General features: G+C 45.1%; 1 protein-coding gene across 4 annotated transcripts; it reads left to right on the top strand.

Moving 5' to 3' along the window:
• The first annotated feature begins 406 nt into the window (after positions 1-406).
• On the top strand, positions 407-22,379 carry LOC121547282 (oxysterol-binding protein-related protein 7-like). 4 transcript variants are annotated; one of them, XM_041858459.2, is made up of 21 exons: positions 407-665; positions 13,143-13,382; positions 13,629-13,769; positions 13,877-13,930; positions 14,021-14,134; positions 14,340-14,501; positions 14,740-14,893; positions 15,139-15,260; positions 15,751-15,840; positions 16,140-16,163; positions 16,626-16,797; positions 16,894-16,985; positions 17,118-17,280; positions 17,665-17,948; positions 18,242-18,379; positions 18,485-18,548; positions 18,712-18,790; positions 18,888-19,183; positions 21,315-21,441; positions 21,632-21,754; positions 21,917-22,379. In XM_041858459.2, exons 2-21 carry the CDS (start codon positions 13,242-13,244, stop codon positions 22,023-22,025), a joined length of 2,649 nt encoding a protein of 882 aa, XP_041714393.1. In that variant the 5' UTR covers positions 407-665; positions 13,143-13,241; the 3' UTR covers positions 22,026-22,379. The 4 variants fall into 4 exon arrangements, with proteins under 4 accessions (XP_041714393.1, XP_041714392.1, XP_041714395.1 ...); XM_041858458.2 differs by having other exon boundaries at positions 15,751-15,849; XM_041858461.2 differs by lacking the exon at positions 16,140-16,163.
• The last annotated feature ends 1,362 nt before the right edge of the window (positions 22,380-23,741 follow it).

Raw genomic sequence — 23,741 nt, 5'->3', positions numbered from 1 at the left:
ATTACCGGTTACCGCTGCTATTCTGGGTTTCTGGGAGAGAACCTACCATATTCATCTCAATTCAATATCAGTCTGTCACAGGGCAAGCCCTACTAACCCACAGGGTTGTGTATGAATAGAATGAGTGTGCCATATCACATGAAATATCCTGTTCAAATAGCCCTCTTGAATTTTTGTCTTATTTAACTATAGAAAATAGCTTTTCACATAATGTCAAAACATTGGATCATGTGTATTCTATGCTGCAGAACAACATTGAAGAGACTTGATTTAAATGTCTTGTAAACATGCAGTTATCCAATGGAGAGAGAGGGACAGACAAGCCTAGGTGCACCATCAGTTGTCGGGTCTAAATGTCTAGCAACACCCCATAAGCACATGTAATTCCTTAGGCTAATGCGGATAATGCCCTGGGCACATTGTGCAGTGGCACAGCTCTCCATGGATTTGGGGGATGCACATTTTACTCATTGCGTGAGGACAGGGAAGCCGTCGTTGGCAGTTTCACTTATTTCTTGTTTTTCCGCATATTTGTTGAGAAAGCCATTGTTCAACGATATGGTAAGGCTCTGTGATTTGACAAACAAATGGGAAATCACAAAGTTTGTTGGACATTTGAAGAAAAAATAATTACCACGATGAGAGTTGTCACACATGAACTTCAGGTAAGCACACAGACTGAATATTTGCATTTATTGAATGTGTAGTTGACGAGATGACTTTTCAGGAAAGTTATTGGAATTGCAATTTCAACATGTTCACTTTAGCCAACTAAACAAACAACAACATAACCAAAACAAGCTACAGTATTTATTGGGTTTACCGGTTTCAAAATGTTGCGATTAGACATAAATATTGCAATAATATCAGATAATTATAGATTAGGCTATTATAGAATGCATTTGTTTTAACACTTTATTAAGCACATCATTAATCAGACTAGGATCTTATGGCTATGAATGAGATGTTTATTCAATAGATGATGGTTGAAAATAAATCCCACATTTTAAACTTGTGCCATGCTTAAAATGGCTTTGTTTAGTTCAGAACATGAGTCAAGTTGTGTGGGACAGTAATTCATAATGGGCTTTAGATAAGAGCCTCCTTGCCCCTATTTAACCCTTGTGATGGGGCCCCAGGTTATGCCTTTTTGCATTGTGCTTTCTTGAGAATAACAGGCAGTTTGTATTATTTAAGCACATAGCAAGTTTACTCACTTGTTTGATCACCAACTTCAACCTGTCTGTGGTACACTGACGCTATTGTCAGACAGTGGCAAAGCAGACTCGACAGACCAGACCGAGGTTTGGCAAGTCAATGTAAGAAGTGAAACATTTGTTTAATTCAATTTTCTCTAATTCAAAAGGTAAAACCTGCGTTCGGAAAGTATTCAGACCCTTTGTGTCACGGTTTACTAAGCCATAACCCAGAAGCAGACCAGGACAAGGTAAGTGGTGTCAAAGGTGAGTGTTTATTTAACTGATCCACGAGTGCTGCTGAATAATCCAGGGAACAGAGCGGGCGGCGTGGATGAGTTGTTGAGGGTGCAGTAGTTGGTCCAATGATGGCTCGGCAGCCGCCGACCATCAGGCAGAGGTTGGGTGATGGTTCCGGACGAGTGACTGCAGGGAGAACAAAACGGAGGTAAGCATACAACAAGCAAACAAGGTGCAAAACAACAAAACTAATGCTCTAAGCTCTAAGACTGATCCGCTGATAAACATACTGTTCATGGCTAACGATCCGGCAGGGAATGGATGTTAGGCCAGAGCCTAAGAAGGGTGATGATCAGGACCAGGTGTGCAGATTGCTGATGGGATGCAGGTGCGGAAATCAAGAGAGCTCCCGCCTAGCAACGCGTTGCCCGGCAACCAGGCAGGGAGCGTTCCAGAACCCTCGGGAAACTGGAGATCACGAGCAGAAAAACTAGTACACAGACAGGACCCGACTCAGACTGCCGGGATCGTTACAGTACCCCCCTCCGACGAACGCCACCGGGCGGACTCCCCGGAGCGCCAGGATGGAGGCGGTAGAAGTCACGAATGAGGTCAGCATCTAGGATCTGTCGCCGCGGAATCCAACTCCTCTCTTCAGGACCATACCCCTCCCAGTCCACGAGATACTGGAAACCCCGGCCCCGCCGTCTGGAATCCATGATGCGTCGCACCGTGTAGGCAGGACCACCTCCGATCATCCGAGGAGGAGGAGGAGGAGGCGGAGGAGGCAACAGAGGACTGAGGAAAACAGGCTTGAGGCAGGAGACATGAAAGGTGGGATGGACTCTGAGCGTCCTCGGTAGTTTGAGTCGAACTGCCACCGGATTGATCACCTTCTCCACCACAAACGGACCAATGAACTTCGGTAACAACTTCCTAGACTCAGTCCGTAAAGGAAGATCCCGTGTGGCCAACCAGACCCTATCTCCGATGGTATAGGTGGGAGCGGGGATCCGGCGACGATTCGCCTGGAGCTGATTCCGGTCCGAAACTCTAAGGAGTGCCTTTCTGGCCCGATGCCAGGTCCGGTGGCAACGACGAATATGGGCCTGAACAGAAGGCACTGAGAGCTCCTTCTCCTGAGAAGGGAACAAGGGAGGTTGGTAGCCATACAGGCACTGGAAGGGAGACATCCCAGTGGCAGACGTAGGGAGAGTATTGTGGGCATACTCAACCCAAGGCAACTGAGAGACCCAGGAGGTGGGGTTGGAAGAGACCAGGCAGCGTAGCGTGGATTCCATCTTCTGGTTGGCTCTCTCCGCCTGACCATTAGATTGGGGGTGAAAACCAGATGTGAGACTGACTGTAGCTCCAATGGCCAAACAGAAGGACTTCCAGACAGCAGAGGTAAACTGAGGGCCACGGTCGGAAACGATATCACTGGGCAAACCGTGGACCCTGAAAACCTCCCTAACCAGGATCTCGGACGTCTCCGAGGCAGAGGGAAGCTTGGCAATTGGCACAAAGTGGGCGAACTTGCTGAATCTGTCCACGATAGTCAGAACGACCGTGTTTCCCTCAGACGCGGGCAACCCAGTGACAAAGTCCAGGGCCAGATGCGACCATGGTCGCCGGGGAATAGGAAGGGGGTGAAGTAGTCCAGAGCTGGGCCGATTGGTACTCTTATTCTGCGCACACACTGGACAGGCAGCAACATAACCCCGAGTATCCTCGGCCATGGCAGGCCACCAAAAAGCGTCTGCGAAGAAACGCCATCGTCCGAGCCACGCCAGGGTGACAAGTCATCTTGCTGGCGTGGGACCATTTGAGGACAGCAGGACGAACCGACTCAGGCACAAACAACCGACCGGGTGGACCGTTACGGGACCGGGCTGCGTCCGAAGGGCCGCCATCACCTCCTCCTCAATCTTCCACCTAACAGCTCCCACGACGCAGTTCCGGGGGAGAATTGTCTCGGTCTTGGACCCACTCTCCTCCGTCTTGGAGAACATCCGGGACAAGGCGTCCGCCTTGCCGTTCTTAGATCCAGGTCGGAACGTCAGGGGAAAAATTGAATCGTCCGAAAAACAACGCCCACCTGGCCTGACGGGAGTTGAGACGTCTAGCCGATTGCACGTAAGCAAGATTCTTGTGGTCAGTCCAGACAATAAACGGTTGCTCCGCCCCCCTCCAACCAGTGGCGCCACTCCTCCAAGGCAAGTTTCACCGCGAGAAGCTCCCGGTTACCCACATCGTAATTCCTCTCCGCAGGCGAAAGGCGACGAGAGTAGTAGGCGCAGGGATGGAGTTTACTGTCCGTGGAGCATCGCTGCGACAGGATGGCGCCAACTCCCACATCAGACGCGTCCACTTCAACGACGAACTGACGGGCCGTGTCCGGTTGAGAGAGAATCGGTGCGTTGGTGAATCGCCTCTTCAAATCCAGAAACGCTCGATCCGCCTCCGGATTCCACTTGAAGGTCCTGATACTGGAAGTCAAGGCAGTTAACGGAGCGGCCACACGGCTGTAATCCCGGATGAATCTGCGGTAGAAATTCGCAAACCCCAAAAATCTCTGGAGCTGCAATCTCGTACCGGGCTGGGCCCATTCCAGAACCGCTCTAACCTTCTCCTGGTCCATCCTAATCTCTCCCCTGGAGATGATGTACCCGAGAAAGGATGTCGTGTGGGCGTGAAACTCGCACTTCTCGGCCTTCACGAACAGGCGATTCTCCAACAATCGCTGCAGAACCTGCCGGACATGCTGGACGTGGTCGGAAGGTTCCTTCGAGAAGATCAGAATGTCATCCAGGTAAACAAACACAAAGAGACCGATCATATCTCTCAGGACGTCGTTCACCATACTCTGGAATACCGCTGGAGCATTGGTCAGTCCAAACGGCATCACCTGATACCGAAGTGACCCATCGGTGTATTGAAACCCGTCAACCACTCGTCCCCCTCTCTGATCCGGACCATGTGATACGCATTGCGTAGGTCTAGCTTGGTGAACACCGTAGCACCCTGTAAGGAGTCGAAGGCAGAACTCATCAAGGGCAGGGGATACTTGTTCTTGACCGTGATGTCATTCAACCCCCGATAATCAATACACGGTCGAAGAGAGCCATCCTTCTTACCCACAAAGAAGAATCCTGCCCCCAGGGGGTGATGACGAGGGACGAACGAGACCAGCAGCTAGGGACTCCTTGATGTAGGTCTCCAAAGCCTCACGTTCAGGTCGGGAGATACTGTATAACCTTCCCTTGGGGTAGACAGCTCCAGGGAACAGGTTGATGGCACAATCATATGGTCGGTGGGGAGGGAGTGACAGAGCCTTCTGCTTACTGAACACTTCCCCCAAATCGTGATATGTCTCGGGAACCAGGGACAAATCTGGGGGTTTAGCCTCAATCACCTGACTGGGAACCGAATGGGGACAGGCAGTCTTGAGACAGTTAGCATGACAATCAAGGCTCCAACTCGTTACCTTGCCCGTCACCCAATCGAACGTGGGATTGTGTTCCTTCAGCCAGGGGTATCCAAGGACCAGAGGAACATGGGAAGACGGCAGAATGAAGAATGAAATCATCTCAGAATGATTCCCCGACAACAGCATCTTAACCGGTTCAGTCCTCATCGTGATACGTGCCAGACTACTGCCGTCCAGAGTGGTAGCTTCAATGGCTTCCGGCAATTGCTCCTTGGAAAGCCCCAGCTGTTCCACCAACTCGGCATCAAGAAAGCTTCCATCGGCACCTGAATCGATAAAAGCGTTAATCGCTAAGCTCTGATTCCTGTTCATAAGGGTAGCCGGGAAACGGGGTCTGACAGAGGTATTGAGAGGTCGAAACTGGCTCGCTAAAAGTCCTCCCAACTTTAGCGAGCCGCGCAGTTTGACGACCGCCGGGAACCAGTGGCGAGGTAATGTCCCGAACCACCACAGTAGAGGCAACAGTTAGTCCTACGTCTGTGTTGGCGCTCCTCCTTGGTTAACCCGTGCCGCCCCCACTTGCATGGGTTCAGAATCGGGAGACAGGACCTCTCCACTAATCCTGTGTGGTGGACGATGATCGACGTATTCTGGTCCAATCCCGACCCGACTGGAACCTGAGAAGCTGATCGGTTGGGACGGGACCCATTGCTTCTCCCTCCTTCGCTCTCGGACTCGATTATCCACCCGAATAGACAAGGCTACCAAGCTGTCCAGGTCACTAGGCTCCGGATAGGAGATCAACTCATCCTTGAGCTGCTCCGACAGACCCTGGTAAAAGGCCGCTTGCAGAGACTCCTCATTCCACCCACTCTCCACAGCCAACGTCTTGAACTCGATCACGAAGTCGGCCACGCTGCGAGTTCCTTGGCGAAGCGAAAACAGGCGCCTAGCTGCGTCCCTCCCTCGGACGGAATGGTCGAAGAGCTTCCTCATCTCGGCCGTGAACCCCTGGTATGAAGCCATGCAGGGATCCTGTCGTTCCCAAACGGCTGAAGCCCACTCCAGCGCTCGACCACGCAGCAACTCAATCACAAAGGCTATCCTAGCTTTGTCTGTGGCATAAGAGTAGGGCTGTAGATCGAACACTAATCCACACTGCATAAGGAAGGAACGGCATCTTCCCAGCTCCCCCTCATATTTATCCGGCGTCGGAACCTTGGGCTCACGGAAGGACACAGCTCCAGAAGCGGCAGGCGAGATGGGTGAAACCGGTAGTGGATCCTCCACCGGAAACTTGCGCTGGTTCTGGACCTCCGTCAGACCGGTAGAAAGGTTCCGAACTGACAACGCGATCTCCTGTAGTACCGTGCTATGATGGCCCAACATCTTCTCCTGATGGGTAATGGCATGGCGAACAGAGTCCAGGTCCGCTGGGTTCATTACTGGCCGGATCGTTCTGTCACGGTTTACTAAGCCAGAACCCAGAAGCAGACCAGGACAAGGTAAGTGGTGTCAAAGGTGAGTGTTTATTTAACTGATCCACGAGTGCTGCTGAATAATCCAGGGAACAGAGCGGGCGGCGTGGATGAGTTGTTGAGGGTGCAGTAGTTGGTCCAATGATGGCTCGGCAGCCGCCGACCATCAGGCAGAGGTTGGGTGATGGTTCCGGACGAGTGACTGCAGGGAGAACAAAACGGAGGTAAGCATACAACAAGCAAACAAGGTGCAAAACAACAAAACTAATGCTCTAAGCTCTAAGACTGATCCGCTGATAAACATACTGTTCATGGCTAACGATCCGGCAGGGAATGGATGTTAGGCCAGAGCCTAAGAAGGGTGATGATCAGGACCAGGTGTGCAGATTGCTGATGGGATGCAGGTGCGGAAATCAAGAGAGCTCCCGCCTAGCAACGTTGCCCGGCAACCAGGCAGGGAGCGTTCCAGAACCCTCGGGAAACTGGAGATCACGAGCAGAAAAACTAGTACACAGACAGGACCCGACTCAGACTGCCGGGATCGTTACACTTTGACTTGTTCCAAATTTTGTTACGTTACAGCCTTATTCCAAAATGGATTAAATCGTTTTTTCCCTCATCAATCGATACACAATACCCCATAATGACAATGCAAAAGCAGGTTTTTAGACATTTTAGCCAATAAAAAAAATATATAGAAAACGGAAATATCACATTTACGGAAGTATTCAGACCCTTTACTCAGTACTTTGTTGAAGCACCTTTAGCAGCAATTACAGCCTTGGGTATTCTTGGATATGATGCTACAAGCTTGGTGCACATGTATTTGGGGAGTTTCTCCCATTCTTCTCTGCAGATCCTCTCAAGCTCTGTTAGGTTGGATGGGGAGCGTCGCTGCACAGCTATTTTCAGGTCTCTCCAAAGATGTTCGATCTGGTTCAAGTCCGGGCTCTGGCTGGGCCACTCAAGGACATTCAGAGACTTGTCCCGAAGCCACTCTTGCGTTGTCTTGGCTGTGTGCTTAGGGTCGTTGTCCTGTTGGAAGGTGAACCTTCACCCCAGTCTGAGGTCCTGAGAATTCCGGAGCAGGTTTTCATCAAGGATCTCTCTGGACTTGGCTCCGTTCATCTTTCCCTCGATCCTGACTAGTCTCCCAGTCCCTGCCGCTGAAAAACATCCCCACACCATGATGCTGCGACCACCATGCTTCACCATAGGGATGGTGCCAGGTAAACTTCAAGCTGGCTGTCATGTGTATTTTACTGAGGAGTCGCTTCCGTCTGGCCACTCTACCATAAAGGCCTGATTGGTGGAGTGCTGCAGAGATGGTTGTCCTTCTGGAAGGTTCTCATATCTCCACAGAGGAACTCTGGAGCTCTGTTTATGTGACCATCGGGTTCTTGGTCACCTCCCTGACCAAGGCCCTTCTCCCCTGATTGCTCAGTTTGGCCGGACCTTCAATGGTACCCTTCCCCAGATCTGTGCCTCGACACAATCCTGTCTCAGAGCTCTATGGACAGTTCCCTCATAGCTTGGTTTTTGCTCTGACATGCACTGTCAACTGTGGGACCTTATATAGACAGGTGTGTGCCTTTCCAAATCATGTCCAATCAATTGAATTTACCACAGGTGGACTCCAATCAAGTTGTAGAAACATCTCAAGGGTGATCAATGGAAACACGATGCACCTGAGCTCAATTTTGAGTCTCATAGCAAAGTGACTGTATACTTATGTAAATAAGGTATTTCTGTTTTTTATTTGTAATACATTTGCAAAAAATTCTAAAGACCTGTTTTCGCTTTGACATTATGGGGTATTGTGTGTAGATTGATGAGGGGAAAAAATAATTTAATCCAATTTAGAATAAGGCTGTAACGTAACAAAATGTGGAAAAAGTCAAGGGGTCTGAATACTTTCCGAATGCACTGTTTATCTTTGGTAAAAGAAATATCACAAACCTAGCGCACTGGGCCTTTACTAGTCCTGTATTAGCGACTGATATAGCCATCTGTAGCTAGGGCTTTTTTTGCAGTTGAGATTACATTAATAGTAGGCCTACATGGTGCAAGGTTCTAACAGCAGACCTATTTGCTTGCTGCCAGCTCTTAGCAAACTGTTGGAAAAAATTGTGTTTGATCAAATACAATGCTATGTCTTTGCAAACAAATTAACAACAGACTTTCAGCATGCTTATAGAGAAGGGCACTCAACATGTACTGCACAGCTATTTTCAGGTTTCTCCAGAATGTTTATTTATTTAATCAATTTTAGAACAAGGCTGTAACGTAACAAAATGTGCAAAAAGTTAATGGGTCTGAATACTTTCTGAATTCACTGTATACCACGGCTGTCGCCAATCAGCATTCAGGGCTGAACCAGTTTATAATTAAGCAATAAGGCCCGAGGGTGTGTGGTATATGACCAATATACCACGGCTAAGGGCTGTTCTTATTGCTATTATAAACTGTTTACCAACGGAATTAGAGCAGTAAAAATAACTGTTTTGTCATACACATGGTATATGGTCTGATATCAGCATTCTGGGTTCGAGCCCTGAATGCTGATTGGCTGACAGCCGTAGTATATTAGACCGTATACCACGGGTATGACAAAATATTTATTTTTACTACTCTAATTACATTGGTAATCAGTTTATAATATCAATAAGGCACCTCGGGGGTTTGTGGTATATGGCCAATATACCATGGCTAAGGTCTGTATCCAGGCTCTCCGCGTTGCGTCGTACTTAACCATAAGAACAGCCCTTAGCCATGGTATATTGGCCATCTTCCACAACCCCTCGGGCCTTATTGCTTAAATAACGCACATAGTATATCAGCATGGTAGAATTCAATGGCTATAGTTCATTCTTACATGTTCTATGTTTGAGCTGCTTTTGAAAGTAAAAGTTGAATTGAAAACATTATTGGCATTGTTGAATTCGATTTTCATAATAGCAAGCTAGGACTGATGGTTTGGTTAGCTAACTTGCAAGTCTGTTTGTTTGGTTACCAAGGCAACTACTGTAGCTATCTAGTAAACTTCCTAGCTACTTCAGTGGATGTTGAACACATTTCTAGGGGAAAATGTGTTAAATTATAGCCATGGTATAAAAGGGATAACCAACTCGGGGCTCTATGCGTTCTCTGGAAAATAATGCAACTCCATGGAAGGTTAGTTCCACTCCTCTAGTGCGTCGTGGAACACACCTTCCATGGAGTTGCATTATTTTCCATAGAACGTATAGCCTTTGGTTGATTTTCCGGCCTTACATATCATTACATGATAAATCAACCAGAACTTGAAACCCTAAACCTATGTATTGCCTATTTTTAGCTGAATCCTGGGTTGAATTGAAACAATAGCTGTTGATGAATTTGCAAATGTTATATAGACCTAAATAGCATAATTGATGATATATGAATGATAAAGAATGGTCACATTTTATTTGCTCTGTTAAACCTACCCTTTGGAATGACTTCGATAGCAACAGTAAATCTGTTTCGTTTTTAAGTGGAGATCGCTCAACAATCATTCTCACGATAGCACATTGGTAATAGTCAGTGACAAATAGCATGTCTGGGCTTGGTTAAAACCCTGGATGAGAGACCAAAGAGTAGCTGTAGATAAATCAATTGTTTTTTTTCTGTTCTGATAGTCGATATAACTTTGAAGATCTGACGTTGTTTTAAAGGTACAATGTATTTTCCACGTAGGTTCCAGGTCACAATACATTGACAAATGACGTTGAAACAATGTTGATTCCAACCAGTTTGTGCCCAGTGGGAAGTTTGTTCGAACTGTTTTATATACAAGCGGCAGCAGAGTCACCAAAGATATTTATAACCAACCCAAGATAGTTCATCTGTGTCGTTTTCAATGGGAGTAAATTAAGCATAGTGGGCAGAACACTCCATACTCTCCCACTACCGGCCACTGGGCTTCCTCTCCTCATCATATTTGGTGGGGAGTGGAAATTCCAACCTGTTGCTTCAGATTTATACATCTGGTGAAACAACTGGCTCCTTGTTCTATCTGTGAAGTCACAGAGTGACAGCACTGAGAAGCAGCTGAAATGAGATAGACTAGTGGATCCCGCATGTGCAGAAATCTCCGTACTTTTGGCAACAGCAAGTCGGGTTCCTGAAAATCCGGAACCGCAGCCACTCCGTTATGGGTCGTAGCCTATAGTATTTGTATTTTTAGGGATGTCACTTCTTGCCACTGTGGGGCAGTAATGCTTAAGGTGATGGGTCAGGTCATAGGTTAGGTTAGGTTAGTTATAAAGGATGACGAAGATGCACAAAGTAAATCGTAATAGTGGGTACATTTCCGTAACAACAAAGAGCATTAAAAGGCTTAAAAGATACGTTAGATTTTTTACAACCAAATCTCTATTTTTGATGTAAATGCCATGTTATAGAAGGGTCCAGACACCTTTTTTGTGATTTCACTTGTTTTTGAGAAACTTACCCCAAACAGTGAATCATCCTTTTAGAGACGGCAAGGCTCTCAGTATAGTGATGCAGCTGTTTAGATGTTGTACACATGAAATTGTCATTCCGAACTTTATTCGCAATGTTATATTTCATTTTGTGTGACTCAAGCAGTTTTCCCCTACACAGCTGTGCAGGCCGGTGTGTCCATATAGTATACATACATTATTCATGATTTTAACTTTATTTTAGTTCGTTTTTGGAGTCAAAGATAATAGTTTCAGTATAGTTTTAGTTTTTCAAACGGGTTTGTTAATTACTTTATTTCAGTTTACTAAATTGTTTTTTCATGATTCGTTTTCGGTTTCATTTTTCGTTTACTATAATAAGGTTACTATGGGTGTGAAATGTATCAGGAGATGTGTATATTTAGCATTTGTACAATTATTTTGATGTTATATGAAAGTAGAGGGCATATGTTTCTAGAACCGTATCACAATTGTGAATCGATTCACGCTTAGATCGAGTAGGCCTATTTGGCTGTTTTGACTGACAAATCCTTCATCCTTCATTGACTCCCTGTCAAAATAAAGGTGAAATAAATTGATTCAGTTAGTTGGAAGTGGTCCCTTGAACGTATAGATGGCTGGTGTGATCAAATGTAAACCATTCACATCACCTAGCATTCAGCATCTCCACATAGTATTCATAATTCAATGGATAAATTGCCCGCTTAAAAATACCATGCAAGGCAATACACAGAGCATGAGCATGCACGGTAATTGCAGACACCAAAGTATTCTGTATTTTTCTGCGTTGAGTAAGCAAGCTTGAAGCTTGGCTAGTAGCAAATCCCATTATCCTGTTTCTGCCACATGCTTTCCTGACTGAGATCAGAGAGGCACCCCTCCCTACCTCTGTCCTCAACCATCACATGCAACACCAAGCCAAGCCTGCATGGATGCACATGGACACACAGCCTCACTTGTCTTGGAACCTAGAATGTACTAAAGTAACCCTAATACACATGATCTATTGTGTTTTTGATGGCTGACTTTTGCATAGGCCTAGCACTCCCATACATAGGCCTCAAACTTTGTTTTGTTGTCACTGCCAGAGCTTCAGTGTTCCCTGCCTTGTGATCTCATTACTGCATGTACAGGGGGGGGTGTTGCTAAAAAAGACTTGGTTAAGCCAATTAGAAGGAAGGTTACTAATCCTGTTCTCAGCTTCCCAGCCTGTTGGGAGGAAGTGAGCACAACCCTTACCAGCCTACAGGCAATGGCCTCTGATATCATGGCTCTTCCTTTACTGTACATTGAAATGGAAATAGTTATTACACTAAATGGGAAATCTGACATGGATCTTAAATAGCTCAGTAGCACAAATACCTGTTGTGCAAAGCTGAGCGGGATCTCAGGTTCTGTCACAAGCCCCCATGGAAACCATTGCCAAGAGCTAGATGTGCTTTTAGCATTTTTATAAATAACACCTGCCCACAAGTTATGAATACAGGCCTCATATCTTCATGCAATGACCTCAGACAAGAGATTTGTGAATCAAACATTGTCAAGAGTCTCTTCAGCCCCTTTTTCACATAATTGCAGCAAACAATTGTCCAGTTAACGATTCAGAATATGCAACTGGTTCAAAAGAAGCTACAAAACCTTTCACATTCAACAGCAGAGGAAACATGTTTGCAAGGAGAAGCCATCTATATGTGTGCAAAATTATAACATGAGGAAATGTAGCCAGTAAATTCCATCAATGTACATGCATACAGACAAACAGTTATAGGAGTGGCATGCATATACTGTCCCTGCACCTGAGTACAGCTATGTAGCCTACATGATCATGCCAGTGCTGACTGTCCATTTCCACACCCATTTGGTCTACCCCAGAAGTTGATGTGAGGCTGGCTACTATTGCAGAATTATAGCACTGCCTAGATTTCTCTTTAGTGAGAGAGTATTTGTTTCCTGACAGAATTCAGTCTTTCTGACGTGAACAAGGTAGATCCAGTATGTGTTCAAGTGAAGCATCTCTCTGGGAACGAGATTAGAGGGAGTCCCCTCAAGTCCTCTGAAGTTTAGTTTGTTTCACGGATTTGAGGCAAATAACCTGTGTCAGTGTTCGGTGTGTTGGACACCTCTGGGGGAGGGGTGTATAGGGTTGAGTTTTCTTTTTCTTTTTCCGGACAAGAATGCTGCTCTGTTGAGATGCCATTGAGATCGTCTTGAATAACAACTATTTCAAAACCTTCCAAGTACAGTGTCTGTGTTGTCCTCATAAGTAAAACATTTTTTCTGTAAAGGTTGTTTGATTATTGCTCACATTTCATGTGTTTACTTTCTTTCTCAGACCCATAACCTGAGATGACAGGGAGTTTGTAGCAGGACAGTCTCACTGAAAAATCTACCAATAACACAAGGGAGGGAAGCCTGAGATTATCATTTAAAAATGGAATCATTTCAAAATCCTTACGGGTCCACGCTCAACCGCAGCCAATCGCTGATGAGTGGCCTGGAGAAGACCCCTCCCACGTGCAACAAGCCCACCCACTCTCGGAGCAGTAGCACTGCCTCCTCCCGTCACTCCCGGGTGAGTATGTTTCTTCCACCAAGAGAGAGTCACAATGACAAAGAATCAACATCAACACATTCAATAAACAATCAACACATTCACAGTCACTGAACAAATTAAATTCTATATGTAGGCCCATTCTGCACTTGTTTAAATATCAGATATCCAAACAAAACATCAAACTGGATGTTAACATCTCACAAATAACAAGACTGTCTCTAGATGGTTGTTGATGTGTCTGTTATGGTGTTGTCTCACCGTCAGAACATTAAAGATTGGGAGGTGATGGATGACCTTCAGGTGGACATGACGTCAGGTGACAACCCCCAGGACCTGACCACCCCAGGCATCTGTGAAGGATACCTCCTCAAGAGGAGAAAATGGCCCCTGAAAGGCTGGCACAAGGTCAGGAAACTGTCCATTCATCCAATCCATCACTGTGTTGTTTGGTCACTATTTTGGAAATTAGTTAATTTTTGCCTTAAGTCATGTGTTTTTTATTCTACTTTCAGAGGTACTTTGTGTTGGAAACAGGGATCTTGCGATATTCCAAAACCCAACAAGATGTAGGTGCACATTCCCTTTACTATGTATTTTAGTTAAATTATGAAAACCTCACCATTAATAATGGAAAGCACTTATTTTTTATTTTAAAGATCACAAGGGGAAAGCTCCATGGTTCATTAGATGTCAGCCTTGCGGTCATGTCAATCAACAAGAAATCCAATCGTATCGATTTGGATGCAGGAGACATTCTATATCACATGAAGGTATGCCCCGTCCCTTTCACTTTATTTTAGCTTGTTGACTACGCTACATACATTATGATTAAATAACTTAATAAACTAAATTGAGTATTGTTCAGGGTTGAATTGAAGAACAGTTGAGTTGGATTATCTTTCTGGGATTACTTTTCGAAGCCTGTAGTAATTCAAATGAACTTGGTGCCACTCTTCCTGTTCTTTCGTCTCCTAGGCCAAGAGTCATGACCTGTTCTACATCTGGGTGACCAAGCTGAGTGCCCACCGCATGTTCAAGAAGAGCGAGGCTGCTCAAGTGCACAATGGCTTCCTCCAGGCCTTGTCCCAGGGCACCAGTGTGGCTGGACTAGCACAGAGGAACGGCATGCAGGACGTGGTAAATTCTCTTTGTAGAGGTCCAGTCTCTATTGGTAATGATGGTGGTTCATAGTCTTGTATTGACTCTCTCTCTTCTCTGTCTGTCTGTGTCTGTTTCTCTGTCCGTCTGTCCGTCTGTGTCTCTTTCTCTCTCTCTCTCTCTCTCTCTCTCTCTCTCTCTCTCTCTCTCTCTCTCTCTCTCTCTCTCTCTCTCTCTCTCTCTCTCTCTCTCTCTCTCTCTCTCGTCCGTATACCAGTCTTCCTACCAACACTACCAAAGCACTACAGGCTCTTACATTGGTGAGATAGCTGCACCAACACAGTCAGAGTTTCCCTCGGTCAATCCTGGGGTAAATGGGAAGGTGTCAGCCTGGTTACAACAGACTCATGACCCAGACAGCTGTGCTCAAGGTACTGCACTCTTATCTTGTATACAAAGTACACCCAATATGTTATAGTTTGTTAGAGCTGCCAAACTTAGAAATATATGATTTTTTTGTACTCATGCAAACAGTATCTCTAGCTCCTAATTCTCATGAATGGTACTTCATGGACGACCATGGTTAGGAAATTTACAAGTGTTTTTCTCTAGGTCTTAACTCCCCAGTAGAACTGTTCTGGGACCTGCCCTAACAGTCTCTGAATTGTTTTTGCAGAGCTGAACCGTTGTCAGTTGGACCTGTCTGAGCTGAACCGGCTGGTCCAGAGGCTGCAGTCACTGGAGGGGGGGCAGCTGGCCTTCCCCAACGGAGAGCTGCAGCGCATCATCAGCATGCAGGTGAGATGGAGCAACACTACGGCCCAGTTCCAAACCAACCCTTCCTAGGATAGGTTTAGCAATGTGGTAATGGTTCCACCCCAGCCATCTCATAGGCTAGGATCAAATATCAACACTTATCCAGTTGTTTCATGACTACACATTTTCCCAGGGGCTAGGGGTGACTTTGGAACTGGGCATACCAGTGAGTTGCAGGACAAGGGTGTGAGACATGCTTGAATTTAGTAATGTAATGAGACAACTGGCTCATCCCACTGGGCAAAAACTGGTTGAATCAACGTTATTTCCACGCCAGTTCAAACAAAACTTTCAATGTGATGACGTTGAATCAATGTAGAAAACGTAAGGGAATTTCATATTTCTTTCCCACCCAACTTTACTAAATCCAATGACAGGGTGACATTTTGGGTTGATTTCACATTTAATTCACATCTGTGCCCAGTGTGATGTCGGTTCAGTGATTTAAGAGTCTTTTTTTAATTCCACCAAGAATCTCTCACTTGAGAAACCCAAGAAGTCCAGGTCTGGCAAGATATGGGGTCACTCACGCACAATGTCAAGAGTGGAGGCCCTCGGAATGGTAAGACAGGTTTGTAACATATAAATCATTTGGTTTTAGCTGTGGTTCTTAGATCAAATGTGGAGGTGATTTAGGAAAACTTTAGACTGACCTTTTAGTTTTGACTTATGGATATTGTTCCAGTGAATTTTCCAATGGATTTGGTACTAATGTTCAGATATTTTTAAATCCCCAAAATCCTGAAAATCCTAAAGGTGATTGTGTACCACTAAACAACCTGTTATGAATACAATGTGTTGGGTTTGTGTATTAGCCAACCCAATCCCCTGATAACTTTTAGGCTTCTTTTTAATCCAAAGCCTTTTCGTGGGATTACTAAATCGGTGAGTCAAGACTAGGACACTAGGCAGACTGCCAAAGCATGGAACTACTAGTCCTAATTTAGCTCTTCCATGTTGTCCAGACAGTCATATATAGACAAAGGGGTACATTTGTTTACAATGGAAAGTAACATCAAATCAGATGTAACTTCAGGGACAGAGTAAAGCAACCATTTACAGTAAAAACTGAAGTTGTAGCAGTGATAAAAGTTTGAGAAATAAGACATATTTGTTTTGGTTAAAACCTTGTAGGACATACATGCTCCTAGAACTTGACGCTAGCTTTTAGCATTCCATAGTAGCTACATTGCATGGCTTGTACATAGCTTTCCTTAATTGTCCTTCTACATTAAAACATATTTGACATCTCACTAATGTTGGGAATCAGTGACTAACAAATACTGTAGAAAATGGTTGTTCTGTTTGTTCTACTTTTTCATTCTCCATCATTCCTCCATTTTGTAGCTGTCCTCTAGTCACCTGAACAGCTCTTCCCACCTGGGTGCGTCTGTACCCTCCCTCCCAGACTATGTACCCTCCATCCCAGACTACGTCTGCTCCCAGCTGTCCCCTCCCACCAATACCTCCCCTGAAGGCAAGAAGATCCAGCAGGACATCTGTATCATGTCCCAAAGAGGTCAGAGCCAAACACACACACACACACTTTGCCTTCCGGTGTTGTTGTAACTACTGATGCTAAATGTGAATTTCTTGATTTTCTTGTCCCTGTCAGTGCACATGTCCCTCAAGTCTGTGCATGAGGCCTTGGCCCAGGAGCGTCAGAGACTGCAGGACACTTACCACCAATCAACCACACTGGCTGAGGTGAGAGTATACACCTTCATGGAGACAGGCTTGGTTTACAATAGACCTATGAGTGCTTTTCCTCACTGATTCTGTCTGTTTTGCGGTCTTTCTCATGGTGTGTATTGTTCGTCACTCTTCCCCTCTCTTTAGACTGCATCTGGGAACCAGTCCCACCGCACGCCCTCAGTGACAGACTCTGCAGCAGAGTATTTTGATGCGAGTGACGACGTCCTGAATGGGAGCTCCTCTGAGTCTGACGAGTCTGGTCTGAGCGACAGGACCTCCAGCAACTCTGAACCTGAGGAGGGCCATGGTGAGCGTGAACACAATTGGCCCAGTGTCGTCCGAGTTAGGGGAGGGTTTGGCCGGGGGGGCATGACTTGGGTCATCGCGCTCTAGCGACTCCTTGTGGTGGGCCGGGCGCCTACAGGCTGACTTGGTCGTCAGTTGAACAGTGTTTCCTCTGACACATGGGTGCAGCTGGCTTCAGGGTTAAGCGAGCGGGTGTTAAGAAGCGCGGCTTGGCGGGTCATGTTTCGGAGGACGCGTGACTCGACCTTTGCCTCTCCTGAGCCCGTTGGGGAGTTGCAGCGATGAGACAAGATCGTAATCACAAAATTGGGGAGAAAAAGGGGGTAATAATTAAAAAACATCTTGTTTTTCAATGTATTGAAACCTTTAAATCTCTTCCCCCCAGCTTCGGCCACTCGTGAGTACCGTGCCAGCATCTCTAAGGCTCCCAACAGCGTTGTGCCTAAGAACACCGGCCGCCGTACCACGCTGCCTGCCCACTGCCCAGAGAACGCCCACGTGGGCCTGATGCAGATCCTCTACAACAATATAGGCAAGGACCTGTCCCGTGTCTCCATGCCTGCTGCTCTCAACGAGCCCATCAACCTGATACAAAGACTGTGCGAGGAGCTGGAGTACTCCGAGCTGCTGGACACTGCCAACAACACACAGGACCCCTACCAGAGGATGGTAAGGATTTTTAAAGATACATGAATGTATATGTCTTCAATATTTGGTAAAGCAAAGGATGTACTGCTTTTAGATAGACCTTAAAGACGCTGAATGGGAAAGTGCTCAAAGTAGCAGCATTTGGTCACATCAATAAACTATGATAAAGATTTTCCATTCTGTCAAAGGTATATGCTAGAATACAGTATACATTGAGCCTCAGGATTTAAACAGAACCATGACATCTACTGTATGTTAGTGATTTACAGTAGGTTCGATTAGAAGACTGAAGGTGTTTCTCTGTTCTTGTGCAGGTCTACATTGGTGCCTTTGCTATCTCTGGTTATGCTACAGCTCACTACCGCAACCGCTACAAGCCCTTTAATCCACTCCTGGGGGAGACCTATGAATGTCTGAGAGAGGACAAGGGCTTCCGCTACATCAGTGAGCAGGTAGGAGGACTGAACCTTCTCTGACATCCCTCAGCAGAACTGAAGAGTGACCAGGTCAGACTAGTTCTATCAGATTCAGATTAAACCATTCTTGTCTTTCATCAGGTTTGCCACCATCCCCCCATCTCTGCATGTCACGCAGACTCAGATAACTTCTCCTTGTGGCAGGGTGAGCTTTTCTGATTATAAATTAGCAAAACCTTGATTCTAGTCAGCTAGCGATAAGCAAGTGTCTTAACATTTGTTTTGAACCATTTTTGTAACTATACTATCTGACATTTTTATCAATAATGTTTCTCATTGAACACAACATATTTATGTCACCTGAACAGACCAGCGGTGGAAGAATAAGTTCTGGGGAAAGTCACTGGAGATCATGCCAACAGGGATCGTGAACGTCACTCTCCCAAGGTAAGTGCTGGTCCTGGTGGCCATTTCTTTACTATCTGCTCTCTCAAGCTGTTAGAAATGAAAATGTAAAACGCTCTACCTTCAATCATTCTTTCAGGTTTGGGGACCACTATGAGTGGAACAAAGTGGTGACTTGTGTCCATAATGTCCTGAGCCAGCAGCGCTACCTGGAGCACTATGGGGAGGTTATCATCCGTAACCTCAACAGCAACGCATGCACTTGTAAGATCACCTTCGTCAAGTCCCGCTATTGGGGGTCAGACACCAACAAGAATGAGGTGCAGGGCATTGTGCTGGACCAGACTGGGAGTGTTATCCACCGGTTTGGGGGGTTGTGGCATGAGGGCATCTTCTGTGACACTTTTCCCACTCCGCAGTGTATCTGGAAGCCAAGTGAGTATCCCACCCACACAAGGAAAACACTCAATGAGAGTTTAAAACAGAATTCTTGTATCAGTAGCCTTCAAACCCTAAGGGCTCTATTTCTCCTGTAAAGAACATTGGACTCATTATGTGCGATGCCCATTGAATAACACATGTTAGTATGTAGGAAGCCTATTTAGAAAGACCAAATGTACAGTTTTGTCACACAACACAATGCCACAGATGTCTCAAGTTTTGAGGGTGTGTGTAAATGTTATGCTGACTGCAGGAATGTCCACCAGAGCTGTTATAAGCCGCCTCCAACATCGTTTTAGAGAATTTGGCAGTACGTCCAACCAGCCTCACAACCACAGACCACGTGTAACCATGCCAGCCCAGGACCTCCACATCCGGCTTCTTCACCTGCGGGATGGTCTGAGACGAGCCACCCAGACAGCTGATGAAACTGTGGGTTTGCACAACTGAAGAAACTGTCTCAGGGAAGCTCATCTGCGTGCTCGCCGTCCTCACCAGGGTCTTGACCTGACTGCATTTTGGCGTCGTAACCGACCTCAGTGGGAAAACGCTCACCTTCGATGGCCACTGGCATGCTGGAGAAGTGTGCTCTTCACGAATGAATCCCGGGTTTCAACTGTACCGGGAAGATGACAGACAGCGTGTGTGGCATCATGTGGGCGAGCGGTGGGGTTATGGTATGGGCAGGCATAACCTACGGACAACGAACACAATTGCATTTTATCAATGGCAATTTGAATGCACAGAGATACCGTGACGTGATCCTGAGGCCCATTGTCATGCCATTCATCCACCGCCATCACCTCATGTTTCAGCATGATAATGCACAGCCCCATATATCACAAGGATCTGTACATAATTCCTGGAAGCTAAAAATGTCCCAGTTCTTCCATGGCCTGCATACTCACCAGACATGTCAACCATTGAGCATGTTTGGGATGCTCTTGATCGCGTGTACGACAACGTGTTCCAATTCCCGCCAATATCCAGCAACTTCACACAGCCATTGAAGAGGAGTAGCACAACATTCCACAATCAACAGCCTGATCAACTCTATGTGAAGGAGATGTATCGCGCTACATTAGGCAAATGGTGGTCATACCAGATACTGACTGGTTTTCTGATCCCACCTTTTTTTTAAGGTATCTGTGACCAACAGATGGATATCTGTATTCCCTGTCATGTGAAATCCATAGATTAGGGCCTAATGAATTCATTTCAATTGACTGATTTCCTTATATGAACTGTAACTCAGTAAAATCTTTGAAATTGTTGCATGATGCATTTATATTTTTGTTCAGTGTACATCTAGCTACATGATGTTGAACTTCCATCCTCTCAGGCCAGGGGCACAATGTATGAATTTATGGTTAGATCAGAATCTACGTTATAATCATTGGCCAGTACGGAGAATTAAGTAAAACCACAAGTCCAAATCCCTATGTCCATCCATGGCTAATTTAAGACATTTCAGAATTTAGCTAGCTAGCTAGCCACCGAAGGACAACGAGATGCAACAATTGAAGTTTTTTTCTGTTAATGACGTTTGGCTTTTGATGTGATTGGTCTTAAGCCAAATCCAAACTGGCTTCCCTTGACACTTTTTTTGGGTGCGCCAGGACCATTCACAGCTGAGCTCACTCAGTTTAGCTCAACACTGATTGGCTATTATTATTATTTATTTTTATATCAAAGTAGGCCAAATGCTTGCTGGCTTCCCTTGCATTCATTGCTATGGGCGGCAACAATGTCATACTCTTTTTGACCAGACATCATCAGATAGATACGCTACACATACTGAGACAGAGGGGCGCTGTTTCATTCGCTCTGATGCTATCTCCGGTGAGAGACATTCAGCCTCTTGCATATTGAAGGAAATGAATGAAACACAGAGAGAAGAAAGATACATTATTTTGTGTGTTTTTTTCTTGGTAAATGTTTTGGGCAAGCCTGGCTCCCCTTGGCATCCATGAATACACACCACTAGTTAAGGTGGAGCCCTAAAGGTTTTTTAGGACAGTTTCTCATGGTTAGTGGTATGCTAACTAAAGACATTATGGTTTGAGGCTGTGGTTACATTACCTCATTACTGTAGCTCATCGCAGTGGCTTCTTTCACCGTGCAGATCCCCAGCCCAACGACCACTACCTGTACTACGGCTTTTCCAACTTCGCACTGGAGCTGAATGAGCTTACCCCAGGCTTGAAGCCTCTTCTGCCCCCCACAGACTCACGCCTTCGCCCTGACCAGAGGTGAGTGGTGCCTCAATGGGCCGTGGAGGGCTTGATTAGGACCGGAAAACCACCATTGTACAAATCACGTTTTTATATTGATAGGATGTTCAATTTTTGAACCAGGAAAAGCTCAGGGCCTTACTCGTACATATGATGTGATGGGTTTGATGAATTGGAGCGTTTTTTATGAGGTTTTTCTCTTCCTCAGGATGCTGGAGGATGGGAGGGTGGATGATTGTGATACGTTTAAAGAAGAAGTGGAGGACAAGCAGAGGGAGCGGAGGAAACAACTGGCTAAGAAAGGACAGGAGCACAAGCCACGCTTCTTCAAGTAAGTGCCTGCCCTTTTTAGTATTCAGTGATACTGAAGCAATACAAATCAGTGTGTCGTCTTATATCTAGGATAATACTTTAACAAAAAATACAGTTTGTAGCCCTAACTTCAAGGTATGCTTTCAGTAATTTACATTTTCTGTTAATTTTCCATATTCAGGAAAGCAATGGATTCCTCTGGGAGGGAAGTGTGGCTGACCAACGGAACCTATTGGAAATTCAGAGAGAACCCGGGGTTTGCTAACACAAACAACCTGGAACTATGGTGAATAAACGCAAAGACTGGGGCCATTTGGTGGCCCGAGAGAATCGAATGACAAGAATGGCCCAAGTCTGTATTGAAACCCAGAGGATACGTGGTGGGAATTGATGAAGGCATGGATGAACTGTCCTGAGAAGCCCACCTTCTATCATCACCATCTGATTATACACTCCTAGGACACAGAAAACTTCCAGGAAAGTCTGGAAACTACTTGGATCCAATGAACAGTCAACAGTGAACAGTCAAGTTGAAAATAGTTCCCAGAATTCCCTGAATGTGTGGCACAGGACTGCCCAACCCTGTTCCTGGAGAGCTACCGTCATGTAGGTTTTTGCTCCAACCCTAATCTAGCACACCTGATTCTAATAATTAGCAGGTTGATAAGCTGAATCAGGTTAGTAACAGCTGGGGTTGGAGTGAAAACCTACAGGAGGGTTGCTCTCCAGGAACAGGGTTGGGCAACCCTTGTGTAGCATCACCTGTTCCATCACGTGAGAAGGATAAAGACAGACCTTTGTCATTTTTCTAATTAATTTCTACCAGTACTTGTATTTAGTCCATTGCAATGTAGTTATGATCATTCTCCATTGTTTGTGTACATTTATGTTCTTCTATCAAGATGCATTTGCTTTCCAGAGCAGTGTTTCCAAACTCCAGTCCTCGAATACCCCAACAATACACATTTCTGTTGTAGCCCTGGACAAGCACACCTGACTCAATTTGTCAACTAATCATCAAGCCCTCAATGAGTTGAATCAGGTGAGTTAGTCTGGGGCAACAACAAAAATGTGTGCTGTTGGGGGTACTGGAGGACTCAAGTTGAGAAACACTGTCTAGGGGTGGAAGTGTGAGGTTAATTTGCTCAGCTCAAGAAAACATTTACTGTGGACTAATCTTCAGAGATTGTATATTTTGAAAAATTTGTATTTTATACTGTCTGGGCTAAATCCTAACTCGATCTTTGTGCTTCATCGCTCAACATTTTCACACAAATCTCCCAAAGAAATCTATGCATGATTCTTAGTTACGTGAGTGGATCTTAAGTTAAGGTTCGGCCCTTTATGAATTATTGTTGAATCATATTTATTTAAGTGGCACTAGTGTATTAAATACCCCTCTTTTACATTTTAGTAAGTCAAACAATTTGACATGGGAATATAACCTATAACCTGTCTCTCTATGTCATCTAGCTTGCACATAAATTACTTTTTATAATGTACGTGTTGTATTTTTGATTTGTGATTTTAGTTAACACTAATAATGCTATTACTTGTGATGATTAAATACATTGCTCATGAAAGGGGTTACCAAGGCAAAACTGTGGAAACTGAATGTACTATATTCATCAGCATAATTAATCTGCTTTAAGGTACCTTTTATAATGATGAATTATGAGTATAATCAAACTAGACTTAATATCAACATGTGTAATTTACAGTACAATAGATATATGGGTATTATTCTATTAATAACCTTGAGGTCAATAGTTTTTATTTACATTAAATGTCAAACCAAACAGTTGTGAATTAAGATGATTAAACTTTAATTCATGAATAAAAAACAACAGTACAATACACACGTAAGCCACCTTAAATAAATAACATTTTTTCCCTCTGTTTTCTGCCATTCAAGTCTTTATTACATTAGAATAAATCAAATACAATATTTCAAATGCTTCATTTAGTACAGTTGCATTTCTCTACTCCATTCCTGAATCATCTGA

Source organism: Coregonus clupeaformis, chromosome 31 (genome assembly GCF_020615455.1).
Source record: "Coregonus clupeaformis isolate EN_2021a chromosome 31, ASM2061545v1, whole genome shotgun sequence".
Taxonomy (NCBI): domain Eukaryota; kingdom Metazoa; phylum Chordata; class Actinopteri; order Salmoniformes; family Salmonidae; genus Coregonus; species Coregonus clupeaformis.
This window is presented reverse-complemented; position numbering and strand designations above follow the sequence as displayed.

What these genes read in the sequence shown, in the direction of transcription:
- LOC121547282 (XM_041858458.2), top strand. Translation starts at nt 13,242, where the DNA reads ATGGAATCATTTCAAAATCCTTACGGGTCCACGCTCAACCGCAGCCAA. An exon ending in CCCAGACAGCTGTGCTCAAG is followed by an intron (nt 14,894 to 15,138) that starts GTACTGCACTCT and finishes TTGTTTTTGCAG; the next exon opens with AGCTGAACCGTTGTCAGTTG. An exon ending in AATCAACCACACTGGCTGAG is followed by an intron (nt 16,986 to 17,117) that starts GTGAGAGTATAC and finishes CCCTCTCTTTAG; the next exon opens with ACTGCATCTGGGAACCAGTC.